The sequence below is a fragment of the Crocodylus porosus genome, unplaced genomic scaffold, assembly GCF_001723895.1.
Source record: "Crocodylus porosus isolate Cpor-Errol unplaced genomic scaffold, CroPor_comp1, whole genome shotgun sequence".
NCBI lineage: Eukaryota > Metazoa > Chordata > Crocodylia > Crocodylidae > Crocodylus > Crocodylus porosus.
Window position 1 is genome coordinate 157582717 of NW_017728886.1, and position 20012 is coordinate 157602728.

At 41.0% G+C, this 20012-nt stretch overlaps 1 protein-coding gene across 2 annotated transcripts in view; it reads left to right on the forward strand.

The window, feature by feature from the left end:
• The first annotated feature begins 215 nt into the window (after positions 1 to 215).
• The window catches only part of KDM1B (lysine demethylase 1B), a 33530-nt gene continuing 13733 nt past the window's right edge, over positions 216 to 20012 (forward strand). The window contains exons 1-11 of one of the 2 annotated variants that reach the window (XM_019543884.1): positions 216 to 470; positions 1477 to 1604; positions 3174 to 3263; positions 4053 to 4164; positions 5007 to 5123; positions 7663 to 7701; positions 8251 to 8455; positions 10254 to 10438; positions 11525 to 11701; positions 12334 to 12408; positions 14976 to 15113. In XM_019543884.1, the coding sequence (XP_019399429.1) occupies positions 381 to 470; positions 1477 to 1604; positions 3174 to 3263; positions 4053 to 4164; positions 5007 to 5123; positions 7663 to 7701; positions 8251 to 8455; positions 10254 to 10438; positions 11525 to 11701; positions 12334 to 12408; positions 14976 to 15113 (1356 nt within the window). In that variant the 5' untranslated portion in view covers positions 216 to 380. The remainder of the gene's footprint in view (positions 471 to 1476; positions 1605 to 3173; positions 3264 to 4052; positions 4165 to 5006; positions 5124 to 7662; positions 7702 to 8250; positions 8456 to 10253; positions 10439 to 11524; positions 11702 to 12333; positions 12409 to 14975; positions 15114 to 20012) is intronic. The other variant, XM_019543876.1, reaches the window with a different exon arrangement.

Consider the following 20012-nt stretch of genomic DNA (forward strand, 5'->3'; position numbering starts at 1 on the left):
GAGACCCTCGATTTCCTGTCATGCTTTGGGAGAGCCATTCCTTCAGCTTTTGTAAGACTGGCTCTCCTAGTGTCCCCAGCTTCAGAGCTTTCTTTGTGCCGGTCCCCAGGCATGTTCCCGTCAGTTTTTCCCCATCCCCCCCAGTGATCTTAGTTTAAAGCCCTATCTAGAAGATCAGCCATCCTGGCTGAGAACAGGGACTTACCCCACTGCATGAAGTGGATGCTGTCCCTTCCCAGGAGTCCTCTCTCCCTGAAATGTATGGTGATGGGTGATGGCAGTGTTTAAGTATCATCTGATTAAAACACCCTGTCAAACCAGGCCATCTTGTAATGTTACATAACTGTTTTCTGACTTTATCCTGCAGTTCTTATTAGACAATGTCAACTGGAAGAGTACGGGCAAAAAAAAAGGCATCGTCTGTGGATCAGTCTCCAGATAGCCTTCCTTTGCGGAGCTCTGGGAGACAGGTATTTTATAGTATTCAACATCATTATTTCTGCGCCTGTTTAACACTTGCTATGAATGGACTTCCCTGGTTGTTTGTATTCTAGAACTTGCCTGTTTTAAAAATTAACTTAAAATTTGAGGAACAGATGACAGTAACCTCTTTTGACTTTGACTAGCACCAGTAGGCTTTACACAAGAAGAGTTTTAAAGAGATAAGAGAAGGAAGATATGATGCTTGAATCCAGTGGAATACAAAGGAGTTTAAATATTAGTGTATAGTTTCATAGTTTCTAGGGTCGGAAGGGACCAGAGTAGATCATCTAGTCCGACCCCCTGCCATGGCAGGAAAGAGTATTGGGGTCAAACGACCCCAGCAAGGTGTACATCCAGCCTCCTCTTAAAGTCCCCCAGGGTAGGGCCAGCACCACTTCTCTTGGAAGTTGGTTCCAGATCCTAGCTGCCCTGACAGTGAAGTAGTGCCTCCTGATATCTAGCCTAAACCTGCCCTCTGCCAGCTTGTGACCATTATTCCTGGTCACTCCTGGTTGTGCTCAGGGGAACAGGGACTTCCCCAGTGCCTGCTGGTCCCCTCTGACTAGTTTGTAACAGGCCACCAGATCCCCCCTCAGCCTTCTCTTATGGAGGCTGAACAGGTTCAGGTCCCGTAGCCTCCTCATAAGGCCTGCCCTGCTGCCCCCTGATCATGTGAGTGGCCCTCCTTTGGACTCTCTCTAGCTTAAACTAGAAGCTCTGCTAATAATTTCTTTAATGGTAGCAATCAGAAGACCAAAGCAAAAAATCCTTTAGCTCAAATGGATGTTGCCATAATTGTTGTTTTCTGTACAACTAGCTTATTTCAACAGCTGTCCCATGCTGCAGCTTTTTCAAAGAGAATCCAAAGATTTGATTGATATTATTATTTTAATTAGTTGTTGCTGTGTCCTGAACTACAAAACCAATAACGCTGTGGTGGAACATAAAAAATGCATTTGCCATCTCCAGTAAGTTTTAATTGTTCTTTATTAGGTGAAGAAGAAGGCGGCTGAAACAGCAGATGACGACGATGAAGCAACATCGGAGAAGAAGTACAGAAAGTGTGAAAAAGCTGGTTGCACTGCAACATGTCCTGTTTGCTTCGCAAGTGCTGCCGAAAGGTTTGTGCCTTTATCTGCAGACTTTTTTCTTTTTTTTCTGACAAAAACCTTTCCATCTTCAAACAATATAGTATAGGCTTAGGATGCCTGTGAAGCACCACAAACAATATCTTTTGCAGATGACCTTCTGCTGTGTGACGCTAATACTAAAATAATATTTTTCTAGGATATGGGTTATTAATGCAGCAGATCTGTTTTCTGGCACAGCTTCTGTTTTAGTGAAATTGAGAGCATGCTTATGAAATATAAGGCAGCAAAATTGCTGAAATTCTTACTTCTGTGCTCTGGTGTAGTGCTGTAATCTCTAGCTAAGGTCCTGACCCTGCAGGATAACTATATTAATTATAACCCTTTGTTCTTATTTGACATAACTTTCTCTGAACTCCTATATAAACACTTCTGCATTTTTGTCTTTGGAATTTTGAGACAGTATTAAATGGGCAAGGCCTATAATAAGCAACATGGTATGCTTAGTTAATATGGTAAGGACACTGCAATTTATGTGACATTCTCTTCCCAGCCTAATAATTAGAGTGTGTGCCTTGTGCTATGTATTTTAAGATAATGTTAAATTATTTTATGCTGCCTTCAAGTTTTAAATTGTTTACATGTTATAATGTTTTGTACTGAGAATCAAAATGTATTCTGGAAATTGTTAGAGAACAGCTGGACAGTTAGGCAGCTGAGAAGGAGGCTTCTGGTACTTGTGGCATCCAGCAAACCAGACTCAATTTTGTGTTTTTCTAATTTTTGTTTCTAAAAGACGCTTTAGATTTCTCATTCATTTTTCAAGCTTTATTTTTATGTTTGTTTTAAATACTTCTGTATTATTACATAACTGAAATCGGATAGTTTTGTGACTAACTGGCTTAGGCCATTTAATTTTATCATTGCTTAATTTTATATTTAAGGAACAAAATTGTATATCTGTTCAGATTCTTTCATTTACTAAAAATAACAACCAACTCCATAATTGTACAAAAATAATTGGGTAATATGTATTTCATGTGTACAGGCTGCAGCTAAATCTAGATCTAGTTATGTTCTGTTATACTTACCAATTAATGAATCTGTGAGTTTAGAGGCAAAGACTATGTATTCCTGTATATCTAGAAAATACATAGCTTTTCCTGGCATAAATAATAAGAGTGACCACTGCCAATGTTTAACAGATACTTCTGGGCATCTAATTAATTGGTACTGGGAAGATCTGTGTGGAGCTGTGCTGAACCTGCCTTGCTAATGTGAGACTGTTGTAATCCCAAGCTAGTTACAATGCTACACAAAGCATCTGTTTTTGCTGCCTTTGTACCCAGCATTGAAATAAGAGGTTTTTGATGCATCTAAAATGATTGTTTACGTAGTAGTAGTAAAAGTAGTAGTTACTGTAGTATCTAAAAGCAAGACCCCCATTACACTAGGCAATACATGAATATATACATCAGGTAAAAGCGGTAAAGAATCAAACTTATTTCTGCCTTGCCCTTACTATTTGTTCAATTTTTAGAATGTATGACAGTCCATACAAAAAATATACTGTAATCTGTTCTGTGCTCTCTCATTTCATAGGTGTGCTAAAAATGGCTACACATCTAGATGGTATCATCTCTCCTGTGGGGAACACTTCTGCAATGAGTGTTTTGATTATTATTATCGAAGGTATGCTTACTGAGGCCAGCCATGTCATTTCGTTAGATATAGAAAGTGTGCAGACAGCCTCAGTCAATGTTTTTAAACATTGTCCTTTCTTCAATCTCTTGAAGTGAAGCTTGTGTACAGGACTGTGAGTGGTACAGATTGGAGGAGGTTTGTTAGGCTGTCCATCAGTGGAAGCCTGGTAATAATGGCTGAGTGTCAGTGTATGTGACACTTTTTATTTTTTAAGAGTTCCTTCTTTAAAGGATGCAAATGAACAAAACAGAATAATAAGAATAATTAGTTGTTGTTATGTACTTTTAAACAGTAACTCAAAAGCCTTTTTGGCTTTTAGATTGACACTAGCACAATTGTGCTTGTTTTTTGTAACTAAATATACCTACAATGACCTGGAGATGATAGAGATACAAATTTAGTTTTACAAAGGGACTCTTAGATTTAAGGTATCCTAGTCAGTGAATGAATTTAATATTTTCAATTCCTTGACAGTGAAGATTAACATGGTAGCCTCTATATCCTTAATAGTAGCTCAACTTTGGTCTTCTACATGAGAGCATGTGTTTATTATGAAGAGGAAATGTTGGCAAGGATACTCCCTTACTGTTATCATACTAGATCTGATTTCCCTTTTTTAAAGAAACAAAGTCCTACACTTAGTCTCTCTCTTTCTCTCTCTCTCTCTCTTTCTTTCTTCCGCACTCCTGTCCCTCCTCAGATAAGTGTTATTTCTTAAAACAGTCAAGCCCTGCTCGTTTAGTAACTGCTTGCCATTAACTTTGTCTCTTTTCCTAGCCATAAAGATGGTTATGAGAAATATACTGCTTGGAAGAGGATTTGGACTAGTAATGGTAAAAGTGAGCCCAGTCCTAAAGCTTTCATGGCTGATCAACAGCTTCCTTATTGGGTAAGAAAAATAGTATTTTGACTACAGTAGCAGCTGTAGTTGGCTTTCATTATGGCAGGAGTTTGGGTATATGTGTGTGTTTGTTTTGATTTTAAATGGTGTTGGGAGGTCAAGCTGCTGGTTCTGAATGGGTTTCCCTAAAGAGTTTCTAGTATTAGGGAGATGGGTTAGGGCAAGCCAAGGATATAATCCCAGTCAGTTTTTCTGCTGTCAAAAATCTGTCTCTGCTTCTGCTCTGCCTAAGCACTCTATCCAGTCCTCTTGTTTCTCAGTCTGGCTACTTGGGCAGGAACAAGGATTTATAATGCGGTGCAATTGGGAGCAAATGTAAGAGCTAAAAGATGGTATATGGGAAGAAGATGGCAGCACTAAGAAGCAACAGTGAGAGACGGAGAATACACATTATAGAGGAGGAGGATTCTCAAGAGGTTTTTGGAAAAAGAATAGATGCAAAGGAGCAGTAGCTTCACTGTGTGGAGTGGAATCAGAAAGATAGTTTGGACAGCTGTGGGCATCATAGGATTAATCCCAAGAGGTGCAGAATGATTAAGATCCCCATTGAAATTGGTGGGAGTTGGGTGCCAATACATCTCAGAATGTAAACCCTGTAGATGGAATTCACCCTCATGCAGATGACTGGCACAAAGCCCTAAGAGCAACTTCCATCTGATGTTAGTCCACAAGGCATAAGTGGCTTGCTGCCGTTGGGCCGATGGTTTGCATGAGTGTAAGTTTCACCTTATGTGAATAATGTATTTAATAACTTCTTTGCAGGTTCTGACCTCAAACCACCTCATTTCCTTGCTGTTGTTTGTGCGTCATCAGTTTGTTTTTATTTTTAGGTACAATGCACCAAGCCAGCATGTGGGAAGTGGCGTCAGCTGACAAAGGAAATCCAGCTCACTTCACAAATAGCCAAAACGTACCGTTGTGGTATGAAACTTAGCAATTCTACCAAGGTAATACAAATTCTGTTTGCACCTAATGAAACTGCAAAGCAGATGCTTCTACTGTTTATATGCTGTAGAGCAGTGATTCTCAACCTATTTGTTATAGTCGGCCACAGTTACAGCTCTCAAAGAGTTATGTGGGCTGCACCCACACTATTTACTTCATGTGTATCCATTTAAAATGGTTTTAACAGGATGTCACATGGGCTTCAGCAGTGTGCTGATTGGGCTGCATGTGGCTTGTAGGTTGAGAACCACCTCTAGAATGTGCTTGTTTCTCCTAATATTTATATTGTCAAAGTAATCAGTTGATTGTCTTGAGAGCTATGTAATTGGTAACCTGCAGCATGTTCAGTTTAGTAAACTGAAGTAGCCAAGACATTGTAAAAATGCCCAAGTAATCAGTTGTAAACTCATTTGTTTTGAAAATAGTGCTGTACTGCTGTCCCAAATATTTCAATTTCTTTTTACTTTTTTGAGTTTTGTTTTATTTGGTATCTGAATAATCCTATGGGTTTTTTAAAAAATTAACATGCTTCTTTGCTGACAAGCTAAATGGAAAGTTTTGGATCTAACATGAAGAAAGTGGTCTGCTAAAGTCTGTACGAGTCATTACAGTGTCTTACTATCAAAATTGTACTTCTCTTGTAAAGCTACATTTTCAGTGCTTTGGGAATGGATCAACACATGCTCTGGTATAACTCTCATTGGTTTTCTACACCGATGTACATTATGTTGGAATCAAGAACAGACAAATGTATACCTATTCTGGTGTAGCTCACCCCATAGGCAGTTATTGTTGTGCTGCACCAGATGGTGGGGAAGCAGCCTTGTTTGTTTTTTGCAAATGGCTACCATAGAGTAGATGCAAAAACTGCAGGCAGAATGTAAATCGGGCCCCTGCCACACATAATGCTTAAGACATGATTAACCAGTTAATCACATCTTGAGTTATAACCTGACCACATATTAAAGCAGTTAATGGCATCATAAAACAAGGAATAAGTCACAAAGTTGTTCTGCAAAAAAAATGTAATAACTCGGACTGGTTACAGACATAAAATTAGGAAAAAAACAGCACTTCAGTTTAAACTTGGTATGTCCCTGCACCAAGCCCATCACATGCCCAGAAGAGGCATTGTATCAATTTGACCTGGCTCTCCACATCTGTATAAATTGGGCACTTCAGCAGGGCTTTTTAGATGCTTTGATCTAATAGCTGATTGAATCAGCTGTTAGATAAAAGAGCCTAAAAGCCCTGCTAAAGCGCACTGTCTGTATATAGATGCTGTAGAGCTGGGTTTAACTATGTGCTGCCTCTTCCAGTAAAGCACATTTGTGTTGTTCTTTTTAATGTCTGTCAGCAACCTTGGTGGCTGGTTACTATCACGCCATTAATTGAACATGTGGCTAAGTGTACCCCTGCAGCTGGGAGCACCATCAGCTGAGGTCTCTCCCAGCTGCAGGAGCTTGCTACTTGCCAGTGCAAGGAGAGCCTGGGATTATGATTCCAGGCTCCCCCTGCACTGGCAGTGAGGCATGTGTCATGGCAGGAAGCATGATTGTGTGGATCATGCATCAGATCCCATTGTGCCTTTACCTGCACATCTGTTAGGGGTCTCACTGTTACTTACCAAGGTAAGATGTTTTTACCTCCGATTCTTTCAGATATAATTCTCTGTTGGATTGGACAAAGGTATCCTGGCTTTGGGTTTGCCTTGTCTATTTCTTACTTGTTTTACATTGGTGTTAATGTTAATTATGCTAGTGTAAACAATTTGCCTGTCTGTGCTCTTAGGATGAAAATTCTGGCATGTTTAAAACTGGGGAGTGGAGGGGCAGGGGAGAGGAGACAGGAGTTAATCTTTAAACTCTCTGACAAAGATGCTCTTTAGAAAAAAAAAATCTCATGTTTGTTATCAGCCCGGAGTTGGATTCTTTCTGGAAAATGTGATAAAATTCCACTTGGCTGTTTTACTACATTTCTACAGAGAACTTATGGTGATTTTAGTGTACCACTAGGGCACCTTTTGATTCGATACAAAAAACCAAAACAAACTTGTTACTGAGAGAGCTTGCCTTGAAGAATGACTGATTATATATGTGGAAGAGGTGTCCTGGGGATGACGAGGAAGAATTTTGTACGTGATTTTTGTACCTTGTTCCAGATAGACACATATGCAAAAGAGTGTGTAGCTTCATAGTTGAGTATTGAAATTCATTTCAAGCCAAAATGTCTTCAGCTTTAAAATTCATGCCCTTAGGTTATATATTTAATGTGTGAGTAGTAGATTAAATGAATACTATTGGCAATCATCAAGGAACTTTCTGTCATTTCCCTTTATAGTGTTTTTATATTATTATGTACTATACATTTACTATTTTGGTTAGTTATGTGAATATAAATAGGAGAACTGTGATACAGGCATTAAAACAAGTTGTTTCTAATATTTTTAAGACAAAGAGAATTGTACCACATGCTGCTTTTTTTAAATAATCTTTTAGCACAACTTTAGAAAGGCTCTGATATAGTTACCTTCTTTTTCAGACTGAGGGCTCAGACCAGTGTTCCATGCCTGAGGATTTGGTGAGTAGGGTGTACACAGTTGTTCCTGCTCCTCTACTCCAAAGTATCAAGTTAGCGTGTAAACTGGGCACTGATATGACTCAAAAGTACCTCAGACACCTTCAATTTAAGTTTCACAACACTGAAAAATGTAGGCACCTAGCACTAGGAGGATAATTCAAAGAAAGGGAGTTAGTGCCTATGCAGTCAGTAGGAAAAGTCACGTGTCCTGGCATGATGTTCCACAAAAAATCATTCGTTGAGCAGAAAGCTATATAGGGCTAGCCAATAAAAAATGCTGAGCACAAGAACATATCTGAACTGCTGTTCCCTGGAGCCTAGGTGATTGTCACATGTTAGATGTCTCTGTTCAGTTGGGAACCAGAGCCTGGAGTTCAGGAGGGACAGGTGTGGGGAAAATGTGTGTGAGACTAGCAAGTCTTTTTTTCTTGAGGTTGGTACTTTGAGTTCTGGTGGGTCTTAGTACTGAGGGTGAAAGCTAATCAAAATGTTTTCAAAGTACTGATGGTTGTCTTCTGTCCTCTCTCTTCCATTTCCCTGTCCAACCAGAGAGTTGCTGAAGTCTCAGACCACTGGTGGTACTCCATGCTCATTCTCCCTCCCTTGCTGAAAGACAGTGTAGCAGCTCCCTTTCTCGCTGCATACTATCCAGATTGTGTGGGCATGAGTCCATCCTGTACCAGCACTAACCGATTACTGGGTGAATCCAACACTGTGAAGTTAGAGCATTTAAAGAGCATGCCTAATTTGGCTGGTAAGGACTGTTTTTAGAGCTCTGTCATATAAATATTAATAGTTTATTTTTTGGCCTTCTTTGAAGGTTATAAATTCACTTATATTTAGCTTGCATGCTTATCAGGATAATAGAAAGCCTTGAGGTTTAGCCACGTGACCCAGTGACAGGAAATCTATGTTGTATTTCCAGTTCTTCTCTGTGACCTCCTGGGCATGTCTACATATGCATTAATGCACTTTTTCTAATGCATCTTAAATTTACTACCTCCAATGTGAGGTACTAAATAAATGCACATTAGGCTGCCCTGATGTGCAGTAGTGAAAGTGCATGTTTTTAAAGTGATGCTTAATGCGCAGTAGCTTATTTTACTGCACATTAGTATAATTGCATGGTTGTTTATGTGATGCTTTAATGCATGGTAAAATAGGTGCATTAAAGTACATGTGTAGATGCGCCCTCTATAACCATTTCACTTTTGCATGCCTCAGTTTACTTCTCTATAATGTGGAGGCAATAATGCTTTCCTGCCTCACAGCACTTCTGTGAGGACTTAATTATTAATGCTTTAAAGTGCCTGTAAGTTCTTGGATGAGGTGGGGCTTTAGAAATGCAAAGAATCATTATTATTCTTTAAAGATTTTGAAAGTATCAGTGTGCTCAATTATCTATGAACAAAATAGTCTATGGCAGACCTAATTATGTGTTATCTGCAGTGCTGATGTCAGAATCTGGCTAGCAACTTAATCTTCAATGTATTCAGCTCTTTTTCAGAGAGAAGAAAGAATTCTCTCTCTCAGACTAGAGCACCTTTTGGCTTTGGCTTCATTAAATCCATTTTCCCATGTGATTGTGTTAGTCATAGGTTCTCTGAGTTAATTTTAACAATTTTCAAAAGCATCTAAATGACTTGGGTTTGAAAGTGGCTTTTTTTCAAATGTAATTGAGGAGTGTAAGTTTTATTCTAAATTAGTGAGCATAACTTTTAGACTCTAGTGCCCAAGTCATTTTGAAAAGTGTAGCACTTCATCTTTTAGAAGCAGATCTTTGAACTTGGACCTTTGAACTGAACAGTGACTGCATAGGTTGCTATTCCTTCTGAAATACCTTTTGTTGGCAGAAATGGGTGTGGAACAAGGAACATGATATCTGCCTGTCAAATGCCAGTTGTATCCCTGCCAGAGTGAAAATGCATAGGTTCCTTTAAAAATACAACTTTTTTTGACCAATTCTGGTATAACAGAAACTTGTGAGCCTCAGATAAAGAGACTAGACTTCTTAAAAAGCTCCAGTTTTCCTCCTTAAATAAACTGCATGCTTCCAAAATCTGTCAGATTGACAATCCTGGTGTTTAAATCCTCTCTTTTCCATTGGCCTGGGATGTGGATAAGCAGTGACAGTTCAGTCACCCAACTGCTCTGTCTCAGCTCCTTTTCTCCTGTCCTTTCAGATGTTACTGTCTCTAGAGCTTGACCATTGTGTTGCAGGCTCCCTTCTGTTAAAATCTAGAGCAAGACAACCAGCCTTATTTCATGTAAACCACCAAACAACTGTTGGAAGATTATTTTCAGTCACTACAACAGTGGGCCAGGGAGCTTGAGCTTGAAAAATGGAGTCCTCTGAACTCCTCCTATTAAGCCTGTATTGATTCTGCACCCAAAATCCTGAACTCCTTTCCTGTTCTCTGAATCTGACAAAACAGAGCAGGGAATGGATCCAAACCTCTTCAGGTAGAAGGATGAACTCTGTATATTCAGTACATAATCTGAGAGCAGTGATACAGCAGAGTATGACTAATTCACGGCCTGTCTTTATTCAGTTTCAGGGTTGAACAAATACTTCCAGCCTTTTTACCAGCCCAATGAATGTGGTAAAGCACTCTGTGTGAGACCAGATGTCATGGAACTAGATGAACTCTATGAGTTCCCAGAATATTCAAGAGACCCTACTATGTACTTGGCCTTAAGAAACCTCATTCTGGCTCTGTGGTATACAAACTGCAAAGTAAGAAAGGCTAATAATTAATGGTATAATTTTACATTTACTAGAAGTAGGTGCTCTCAAATGCTGCTCTGACGTGCGGGGAGTTTTCCCAGGAGAAGAGTTCACATGGGATGGTCTTCATTTAGATGTAGCAAAGGCATTTTTAAATTTAAGGAAGTCTTTAAGAAAAAAATAGGATCAAACTATAAAAATCAATTGCAGTTGAAAATGCCAAGAACCTTTCTTTAAAATTCAGTGTTTTAAAAAATGTTTGGGTATTAAGGTTTGGCAAAGGGGCATTTCACATATTTCTAAATAGCCTTTTAGAGTATTTCATTGCTGTTTGTTTATGTGAATGTTGATGGAGGTAAGTGAGAGAGCTTTTGGCAAAATTATAGCTAAGTATAACTAGGGAGGGAAAATGTGATATCAAAGCTTTTAGCTGTCAGTTGCCTAGATTAAAAGATCAATCCCAGATGGCTCTGTGGAGCATGCTGTTTGTGTCACAAACTCCCAGCTGCCTTCTTAGATCTCTGTCACCATGCAAGCAACCTCAGACAGCAGGTCATAAGCCTTTTAACTTCTTTTGATTTAATACCACTGAATTTATTGGAGTTGTTTTTTAATTACATCTGATATAAATGAGGTTAGTAGCCCTTTGGGCTTTTCCATAATTAATATTTCTAGATTTTGGTGCTCGTATGTGATGCAAAATTTCTGGATGTGATTACTTGGTTGAAGTAGTGTAGAAATATCTTTACTGTCTAGATCCATGTGGCAAGAGGTAGAAGAGCTTGAATTCTTAGGCTCACATTATGTAATTTAAGGAAATGTCTTGGCTATTGTGGATGTAGTGAGGTATCTTGTACTGTAGTTTTCTTTGTCCTGTGTTAATTTTCTCTGTTTCGTTGGGAAAATTAGAAGAATCAGAACTCCCCTAAACAGTTGGCTGGCATACAAAAATGACCATGAGTTTTGCTAATCTCTCTGGGACTGTACAATTAATGGTTACATTGAATTATAGTTTAAAATTTTACTCTTTAGGAGAACATGTGCAGTATATTATGAAAATAAGCTTTTGTTTTGTGTTTTTATTTCTTTTTGCAGGAAGCTCTCACTCCTCAGAAATGTACGCATCACATCATTGTTCGGGGGCTTGTGCGTATTCGCTGTGTACAAGAGATGGAAAGGATTCTGTACTTTATGACAAGAAAAGGGCTGATTAATACAGGGATTTTGTCAGTCAGTCCTGACCAGTATCTTCTTCCCAAAGAATACCACAATGTAGGGCACCATAATTTTTTGTACTTTTTAATGCAGTAGAAATTAAGTAGCAGCATGTTCTGTCCATTCATATTTGGGGATTTTTTTGCAAACAGCAGTTCAAGCCATGTCTGTCAAGATTGGCTTTCAACATGGTAAGGCATTTGCTTCCACTGAAGTAAATGGACATATCAGATGCACAGTTTCTGTGGCCATGGTAGCCAAGATCAAGCTGTATTAATACCTGCTTTATAAAAACCCTGAAGTAAACTGTGCTACTTTTCCATACTCTAGCACTGTGTTGTCTAACTTTCTGTAACAGTTTAACACGGGGCCCACAGCCTCCTGTCTGGCTGCTGTTTCCCCCATTGCTCCCGCTGTACCAGCAGCAGGCAAGGAAGTGTGGGGCAAGTGACTGTGTGCAAGCGACTCGGTTCTCGAGCTAGCAGTAGCTGTACCAACAAACCCTGTGGGCCACAATTGGGCCACCAACCAGCCTAGTATCAAAGTATTAGAGGCCTGATCATACAGCATATGAAATTAGTGGGTTTGGCAGAAATCAATGGGAGAAACATTGACCATGTATAATGATCACCTTTATTTTTCCCCCTCATGGTTTGTTTTCAATTTTTCCTTCTCTTTTCTTTTTAAAGAAATCTGTCATTATTGTTGGATCTGGTGCAGCAGGGTTAGCAGCTGCAAAACAGCTTCACAATTTTGGAATTAAGGTAAGAAGCTTTAGAACTTAAATCAGATTTCGCACCTCACAGAATTTAGAAATCCTTTGTTCAATGGGGAAAATTGCAGATGGATACTTGAGGCAAACAAATTTACAGAACCCACAGTTCAATTAGGGAGTGTTGTTTCTAGGGAATGTCTAGGCAACAGGTTGTCTGTTTTACCCTAAAAAGAAGGGAAAAACAAAACAAACAAAAGAACCCAAAAGGAAAACAGTAGTATGTAAATAAAATATTTTACTCTTTGTTATTCACCAAGATCAAATCATACCTGACTAATCTGATTGCCTTCTGTAATAAGGAGATGGTCCCATCCACCTAGAATAGGTGGGGAGCAGTGGATATGACATACTTTGACTTTAGCAAGGTTTTGGCCTAGTCTCCTATGACATTAACCAACTAATATAGTCTAGACAAAGACACTGTAGGGATACAGATACAGAAGTGGTTGGATCATCATGCTTAACGAGTATGGCTCAACGTCTACTTGAGAGGAGGTGTTAAGTGGGGTTTCCTAGGAGTCTGTCCTACATCCAGTATTTTTTAACATCTTAATGATTTGGATGATGGGATAGGGTGCACATTTAACAGATTTGCAGATTCATAGATTGTAAGGCTGGAAGAGACCTCGGAAGATCATTGGGTCCAGCCCCCTGCACCAACCAGGAAAGATAACTGGGGGTCAGGTGACCCCCAGCAAGGTGACTGTCTAGTCTCCTCTTGAAGATTTCCAGGGTAGGTGGTTGTACCACTTTTGGAGGGAGCTAATTCCACAGTCTGGACACCCTGACTGAAGAAGTTTTTCCTAATGTTGAGCCTGAATCAGTCTTCCAGGATTTTGTGGCCATTACTCCTGGTTTTCCCCAAGGGTGCCCTTGTGAACAGTTGCCTGAGCCCTTGATGTACTCCCCTAGTGTAGCAGTAAGCTGTTACCAGGTACCCTTTCTCCTTCTTTTCCCCAGATCTCTCAGCCTTTCCTCATATAGCTTGCCTTTTAAGACTCTACTTATATGGGTGGCTCTTCTCTGGACTCTCTCAAGCTTGTCCATGTCCTTGTTAAATTGTGGTGCCCAGAACTGGACATGGTACTCCAGCTGTGGTCTCACCAGTGCTGAGTAGAGCAAAAGAATCACCTTATTGGTTTGGCTGGAGATGCATCGATTGATGCACGCCAGAGTATTATTTGCCCTACTGGCTACAGCATTGCACTGCTGGCTTATGTTCATACTGTGGTCTGTTATTACCCCCAGATCCCTTTCATTCAGGTGCTGGGGGGGGGCAAAATCCCTGCTGCCCCGTGCTGTGCAAGCACCCAGAGTTCCCCAGTTGCTGCTTCTGCAGTCAGTGAGTGCGGGGCTTTTTTTTTTTTTTTATTTAAGTGCTGGAATTAGGCTGGGGCCAGGCAGGGCAGCCATAGGGCTTCTCCCGTGGCTTCTCTGGCTGTGCCTGCCCCAATGAGGGGAGCAGGGGAGGCTATGCCCTACTGCTGCTTGCCCAACCAGTGCTGGGAGTAGGGGGTGATGTAGGCACGGCTCGCTCTGAGAGGAAGGGGGTAAGCAGCAGCAGGGAATAGCCTCCGCTCCCAGCACTGCTGCACCTATGTCAGCAGGGGCTCTTTCCTGTCACTGCTTGCCAGCTGGTGCGGAGCACACAATGGCACTGGGAGTGGGCGCTGTGCCCTGCTACCACTTGTCCCATTATGCCCGGAGGAAGCTGCACCTGCATCCCACCCTCCCTGCCCCAGCTGGGCAAGCGGCAGCAGGGCAGAGCCCCCACTCCCAGCACTGCCATGCCTATATCCTGCATCCCCCTGCCCCTCTTCTCAAGTAACATGCCCCCTCCCCAGCCCTGGCTTGACCGCTTCGAATCAATTTGGATGCTTTGAATCAATTTGGAGCTTTTACTTGGTCTCCCAATTCAATTTGATTCAGATTCAGAGATTCAGTTCCTGAATTGGGCCGAATCTCCTCCAAATCGAATCAGCTTTGCATAGCCCTACTGTTCACTACGACTCTCTGGGTTCTATCCTGCAGCCAGTTCCTCACAAGAAAACCACTCTCTTTCTAGTCTCTCAGTTTTGACCCTCAAAGGGAATTTATAAAACACCTTTCATAGATGACCCTATGAATTTCACTTCATCAACCTACTGGATACAAAAAATCATGGACCAAATATATAGGCATTGTATTTATGATAACCTGCCTAACATCTGACTCCCCAAGTATCTTTCCACTATTTACCAGCTACATCCATTCCCCTCCCATCCCTTCTGCCCACCACCTGTCTCTCACCCATTGACTCTTATTTACATTGTCACTGACTGGCTTTCTTGCATGCATATGAGCCCTGGCTCCTTTACTATTCATTCCATCTAGGAAGAACACACAGCAACCACAGGTGCTTCCTCAGCCTGACAAAGGGTGTTTGTGCCCAAAAGCTTGCAACGAAGAATTTTTTCCAAGTATTTGAATTGGTCTAAGAAAAGATATTAGACTCACCCAAAGAACCTCATCTGTGTTCTTTCTTCAGCAACTTCTTGCATTACATTTGTGTTACAGGTCATCATACTAGAAGCTAAAGAGAGAATCGGTGGGCGAGTGTGGGATGATAAAACTTTCAAAGGAATCACTGTTGGAAGGGGAGCACAGATTGTCAATGGATGTGTCAACAACCCAGTAGCACTAATGTGTGAGCAAGTGAGTTCCCTGCAGTGCTTATGCATTACTGTTAATGAAAAATGTTACCAATAAAAAGGCCTGTTAGCATGCAGATACATAAGCACCATTGCTCATGCTCTGCATGAGTTAATGTTTTCTGGATGTCAAGGAGTTTCTTTCCAACATCTGAGTTGGTAGGTTTATATGCTTTTATGACGAGAGCAGTCAATTACTGTCCAGCTTGATTCAAGAGAGAAGATGAAGATATAATTAGCTTACAGAAGTTACATTCACAGTATCTTTAGTTTGTCTCATAGATAAACCAAGGCCCTGTACAAAAGTTATACTTCTTGCATGTTAAGCCTGCATAAAGTGTTTTGCAGCTGTAATAGAACAGACATTCATGGTGTTATCAGACTTTAATATTAGAGTTTAGGTAGTGGCACTGAATTCATGAATGTTTGAACAAGAATAGTCTGTTCTCTGAAGAGAACGTTATTGAGCACAGTGATTTGCAATTTCAAGTATGTAACAAAGAACAGAAAAACTTTGCTTAAGCTAACACACAGCAACAGCACACAACTTAGACACAACCGAAACTTTGCATAAGTCTTACATAGTCCTGATGACAGAGCATGTAGCTAGGCATTTAGAAGTTTCTCTGGGGGACCATAGGTCAGGGTCTTCTTAGCTGGTGATGGCAGTCCTACAGGCCTCATCTTTGCTGTGTTTTTATTGGGATCTGCACCACCTTCTCCTGTTTGGATCCCTCACATATCCCATGTCTCAAAACTCATGCATACAGCATCACTCTCTCTTGCCTCTTCTCGGGTATTCCAGTCTCTCACCCCTTACAGGTTCTACATGTAAATGTAGGTCCCTGCTTTTCTATGTCACATCAGCATGTTTAAGGAGTCTGGCCCCTTCCCTGCTACCTCAGGTTATGCATGTAGCTTTAGAATCAGTTAAAGGGCCAGAGAATGTTATGACTTTGCCAGGTCTTTGCCAATACTCCTCTCCTTGTTGGCCCTCTAAGAGGAGCTATCACTATCATTTTTAGGTTTGGGTGTGGTAGAGGGTTGAGGCCTAGCCAGCTCATTGCATAGTGCAGGAGTGGTCAGAGTTACTCGCTCTGGGAGCCACATACGATCCTCCACTGAAGCTACAGAGCGGTTGGGGGGGCTCTGAGAACCGCTTTAATTAAAGCACCCGCAGCATCACATGTATTCAGGCATCCCATGCTTCAGAATGGTGGCAGGGGTGCTTTAACTAAAGCTTGTTTGATGAGCTTTAGTTAAAATGCTCCTGCTGCCATTTTGAAATGTGGGGACACTGAATACATGTGATGCGGAAGCTGCTGGAGCATGCTAATTAGCACACTCCAGCAGACTCAATTAATTGAGTCTACTCTGTTGCTAATTAAAACATGTCAGAGCAGAGGTCTGTCCCGTGTATAGCTGCCCTTAGTTGCAAGGAGTGGACACTCATTTACCTACTTCGCATGTTAGGGGCCCATTTTGAGGGCATTCCCTTTTTAACAACATACACAATGGGACAGCTTCCTTTGGGTATTCCTTGATAAGAAATCTCTTGCGAACCCTGTCAGTTGTACAAAGAACTTTAAAGTCAAAGAATTTTAAAGAGGTACTGTCTGTGGGAGCAATTTGCTGATGAAATCTTCCTTTTTGTTAAGATAGTTTCTAAGAAACAAACTATAGTCTTATTTGCTCCCTAAAGACATTTCTCACCTTTTCTATTGATACTCATCCTCTTTTAGCAACAGTTTTTGGCTGTTAGAGGGGGTTTACAGAGAAGACTTTTTAGCTCCAATTACTATAGCTGCTTCACCTTTGTTAATAACAGCACATTTCAGTTTACAAACACGTGTTAGTATAATCAATCAAAGCTCCCAATGTTGTTAGGGCCTGTGACCCTAAACATTCCACAGGGGTCATTTAACACTTACAAACTTGCCTGAACAATGAGTAGAACCTAGTAAAATGTTTAATACCTCTGTAATGGGAACTTGGGATAGTTTACCGTTAAATCCTTCTGCAGCAAAAAAGCCTGTGGTCTTTCAGTTTCTAGCTTTTCCTTCTCATATCGCTTCATTTGTGAGAAGGGTACTACTGATTCATTTTTTATTAAACCCCTTCATATTTTTCTCCTTGCTTGTTTCCAGCAGAAGGGTTGCTCACAATTGAAAATGAGCTACTCCCATCAATTAACATTGTGTGATTCCCCAGTCCTTTTTTTTCTTCATGTTTTTCCAGCCTTTCTCAGCAACTCAGCAGTTATGTCTTTTTACTTTTATACTGCAGGATTCTACACTACACTTACACCCTGAGGGAATCAACCAGCTTTGCCTTTTCTCCCCCTCCTGGTTACCCTTTAGAATCTGCTGCTCCATCTTTAGCGCTCTCCATAACATCCCGGAGCGGGAGTTCCGGTGCTGTGCCTTCTAAGCACATGCGCATGCCGCCAAGAAACTGCACTGATGAAACTCCAGCACTGCTGTCTGCCCATTTTTTAACTAATGTCACAGGCTTACTCTTTACATCTGGGGGAAGGACTGTGAAAGCCTTTGGTTTTATACGTTCCTGACACCAATCTTGACTTGACACCATTCCCATCCCCTGGAATGAACAACTCTAATACAAAAGGCTTATCTGACTGTGGATAAGCTGAAGCAGGGATTTGAATTAACCCTTCCTTTCATCTCTTCCCTTAATAGGGTGTGTGGAGGAGGTCTTTTAAATATTGAACCCCAGCTATCATCCTCATGATTATAATCAGAATGATACAAATCAGAGCCATCATTATCATCATTCACATTTACATGCTGCCCTATTTCACAATTACTGTCATCTCTGGGCTCCTGCTTTGGCCCTCTTAGCCCCTCAGCTACCAACAGTGCCCCTTCTATTTCCACCTTCATGGTGGCTACACTTCCTTGTGAAATGCTCAGCTTTTTGTCCTAACGCTTTGATCTTCCACTTACAAGCACTGTGATCTGCAGGCTTGTTCGGCTGTGCATCCTTGATAACATGTATCCTTTGACAACATTCCCTGCAACACCTCTATCTGGGTTTTTTAATTCTTTCTCTCAAGCTGGTCTACAATTTTAATTCTCCAAAGGCTGATTCTTTTCTTTCTCCTGAATTAATCCTCAGGCTACTGTAGACAATAAACCTTGAATGGCTACCCACTTTTTAGCTTTTTTATTTGAACATAAATTCCTTTTTGAAGCCACCCAAGAGGACTAGTCACACACATGCACAGATGCGTTGAGTTTACAGAATGCATCCTTATTTCAAAAACCTGGAGTGATTTTTGCCTACCACTTACTTCTCTGGCATTGGCAGGTTTCTGACCCTTTCATTTGCTCTGACAGCTCCTAAAGCTGCTGCATCAAGCTAATCTAAAAAGGGGGGAGCTCCTGAATTCCAACTTTAATCTGAGCTCCCTCCCTGCAAAAGTTTAAGTGAATAAACATCCTAGCCCCCAAAACAGATTTTGCAATCCTGAACAGCTGTCACTTCAAGCAGCTTCCAATTTTTAAGTTCGGTGTTCAACAAATTTTGTAAGTGCTATACACAGTAAAATATCTCAATCCAAATGAATTCAGTAGGCTTGTCCAGGGACATCAAAATCTGTTACCAGACTTTATTAGATTTTAGGTAGTGGTGCTGATTCATGAATGCTTGAACAAGGATAGTCTGAAGAAACTGAAGAAAGTTGACCACAGCAATTTGCAATTTCAAGTATGCCACAAAGGATAACAAAAAAGCTTTGCCTAAGCTAACACACCACAAAATAAGACACAGCAACAGCATACAATTTAGACACAACAGAAACTTTCCATAAGTTTTATGTAGTCCAGAAGACAGAATCTGCAGCTAGGCATTCAGAAGTTTCTCTGGTGAGCTACAGGTCAGGTCTTAGCTGGTGAGGGCAGTTCCACAGGCCTCATCTTTGCTTGCGCTTTTATAGGGATCTCCCACTTGGGTCCCTCATGTATCCCATGTCCCTCATGAGTCTCATGCATTCAGCATTGGTGCCTCTTTTCGGGTATTCTAGTCTCTTACCCTTTACAGGTTCTACATGTAAACGTAGCTCCCTGCTTTCATATGTTGCACCTCAGAGTGTTTAAGCAGTCTGGCCCCTTCCCTGCTAGCTTAGGTCATGCACATAGCTTCAGAATCAGACTCCTTGGTTGGAGAAAGGCTAAGGGACATCACCCTGACAGAAACATGCCTTCACTGAGGTATTGGTCATTAGCAGTTCTTATCTGTTGCTCTCTGGCAGCTACAGGCATTGAGGCACTGAATGTCTGGACTCGGTCTGGCCTTTGGATTCCCTCTCAATTGTCTAAAGCAGGGGTGGTAGGTCTTGGGCAGCCACCACTTCTCCATACTTTTGCCTAGGCCAAGACATGTTGAAGGTCTTGGTATGATGGTTTAGGACTCTGTATAAGCAGATTCATCAGGTACCTAACTAGATCTCTTGTGCGTACACCATGATCCAGAGGATCGATGGTTGCCTACTATATTCTGAAGTGACATGTATCTCAGAGTCTCACAAGTTTCATGAGACTCACACAAAGTAATGGGTTTAAGTTGCAACAAGGGAAATACAGGTTAGACATGGGGTAAAACTTTTTAAGTGTAAGGATGTTTAAGCAGTAGTTTAAATTAACTAGGGAAACTGGAATCTCCATTGTTGCGTATTTTTAGAGCAGGTTAAAAATAGATCTGTCAGAAGTGGTTTTGTAGAATTGAACCTGCCTTTGGGCAGGGGATGGACTGATGACCTCAGGGTTCCTTCCAGCTCTGTTCTCCACGAGTCTAAGATATATGGAGAGAAAGGGGAAATTCTGGGGTATGTTCCCAAGTAGGCAACTGTGGATTAGATAGCATTTGTTCTGTTTCTTCAGAT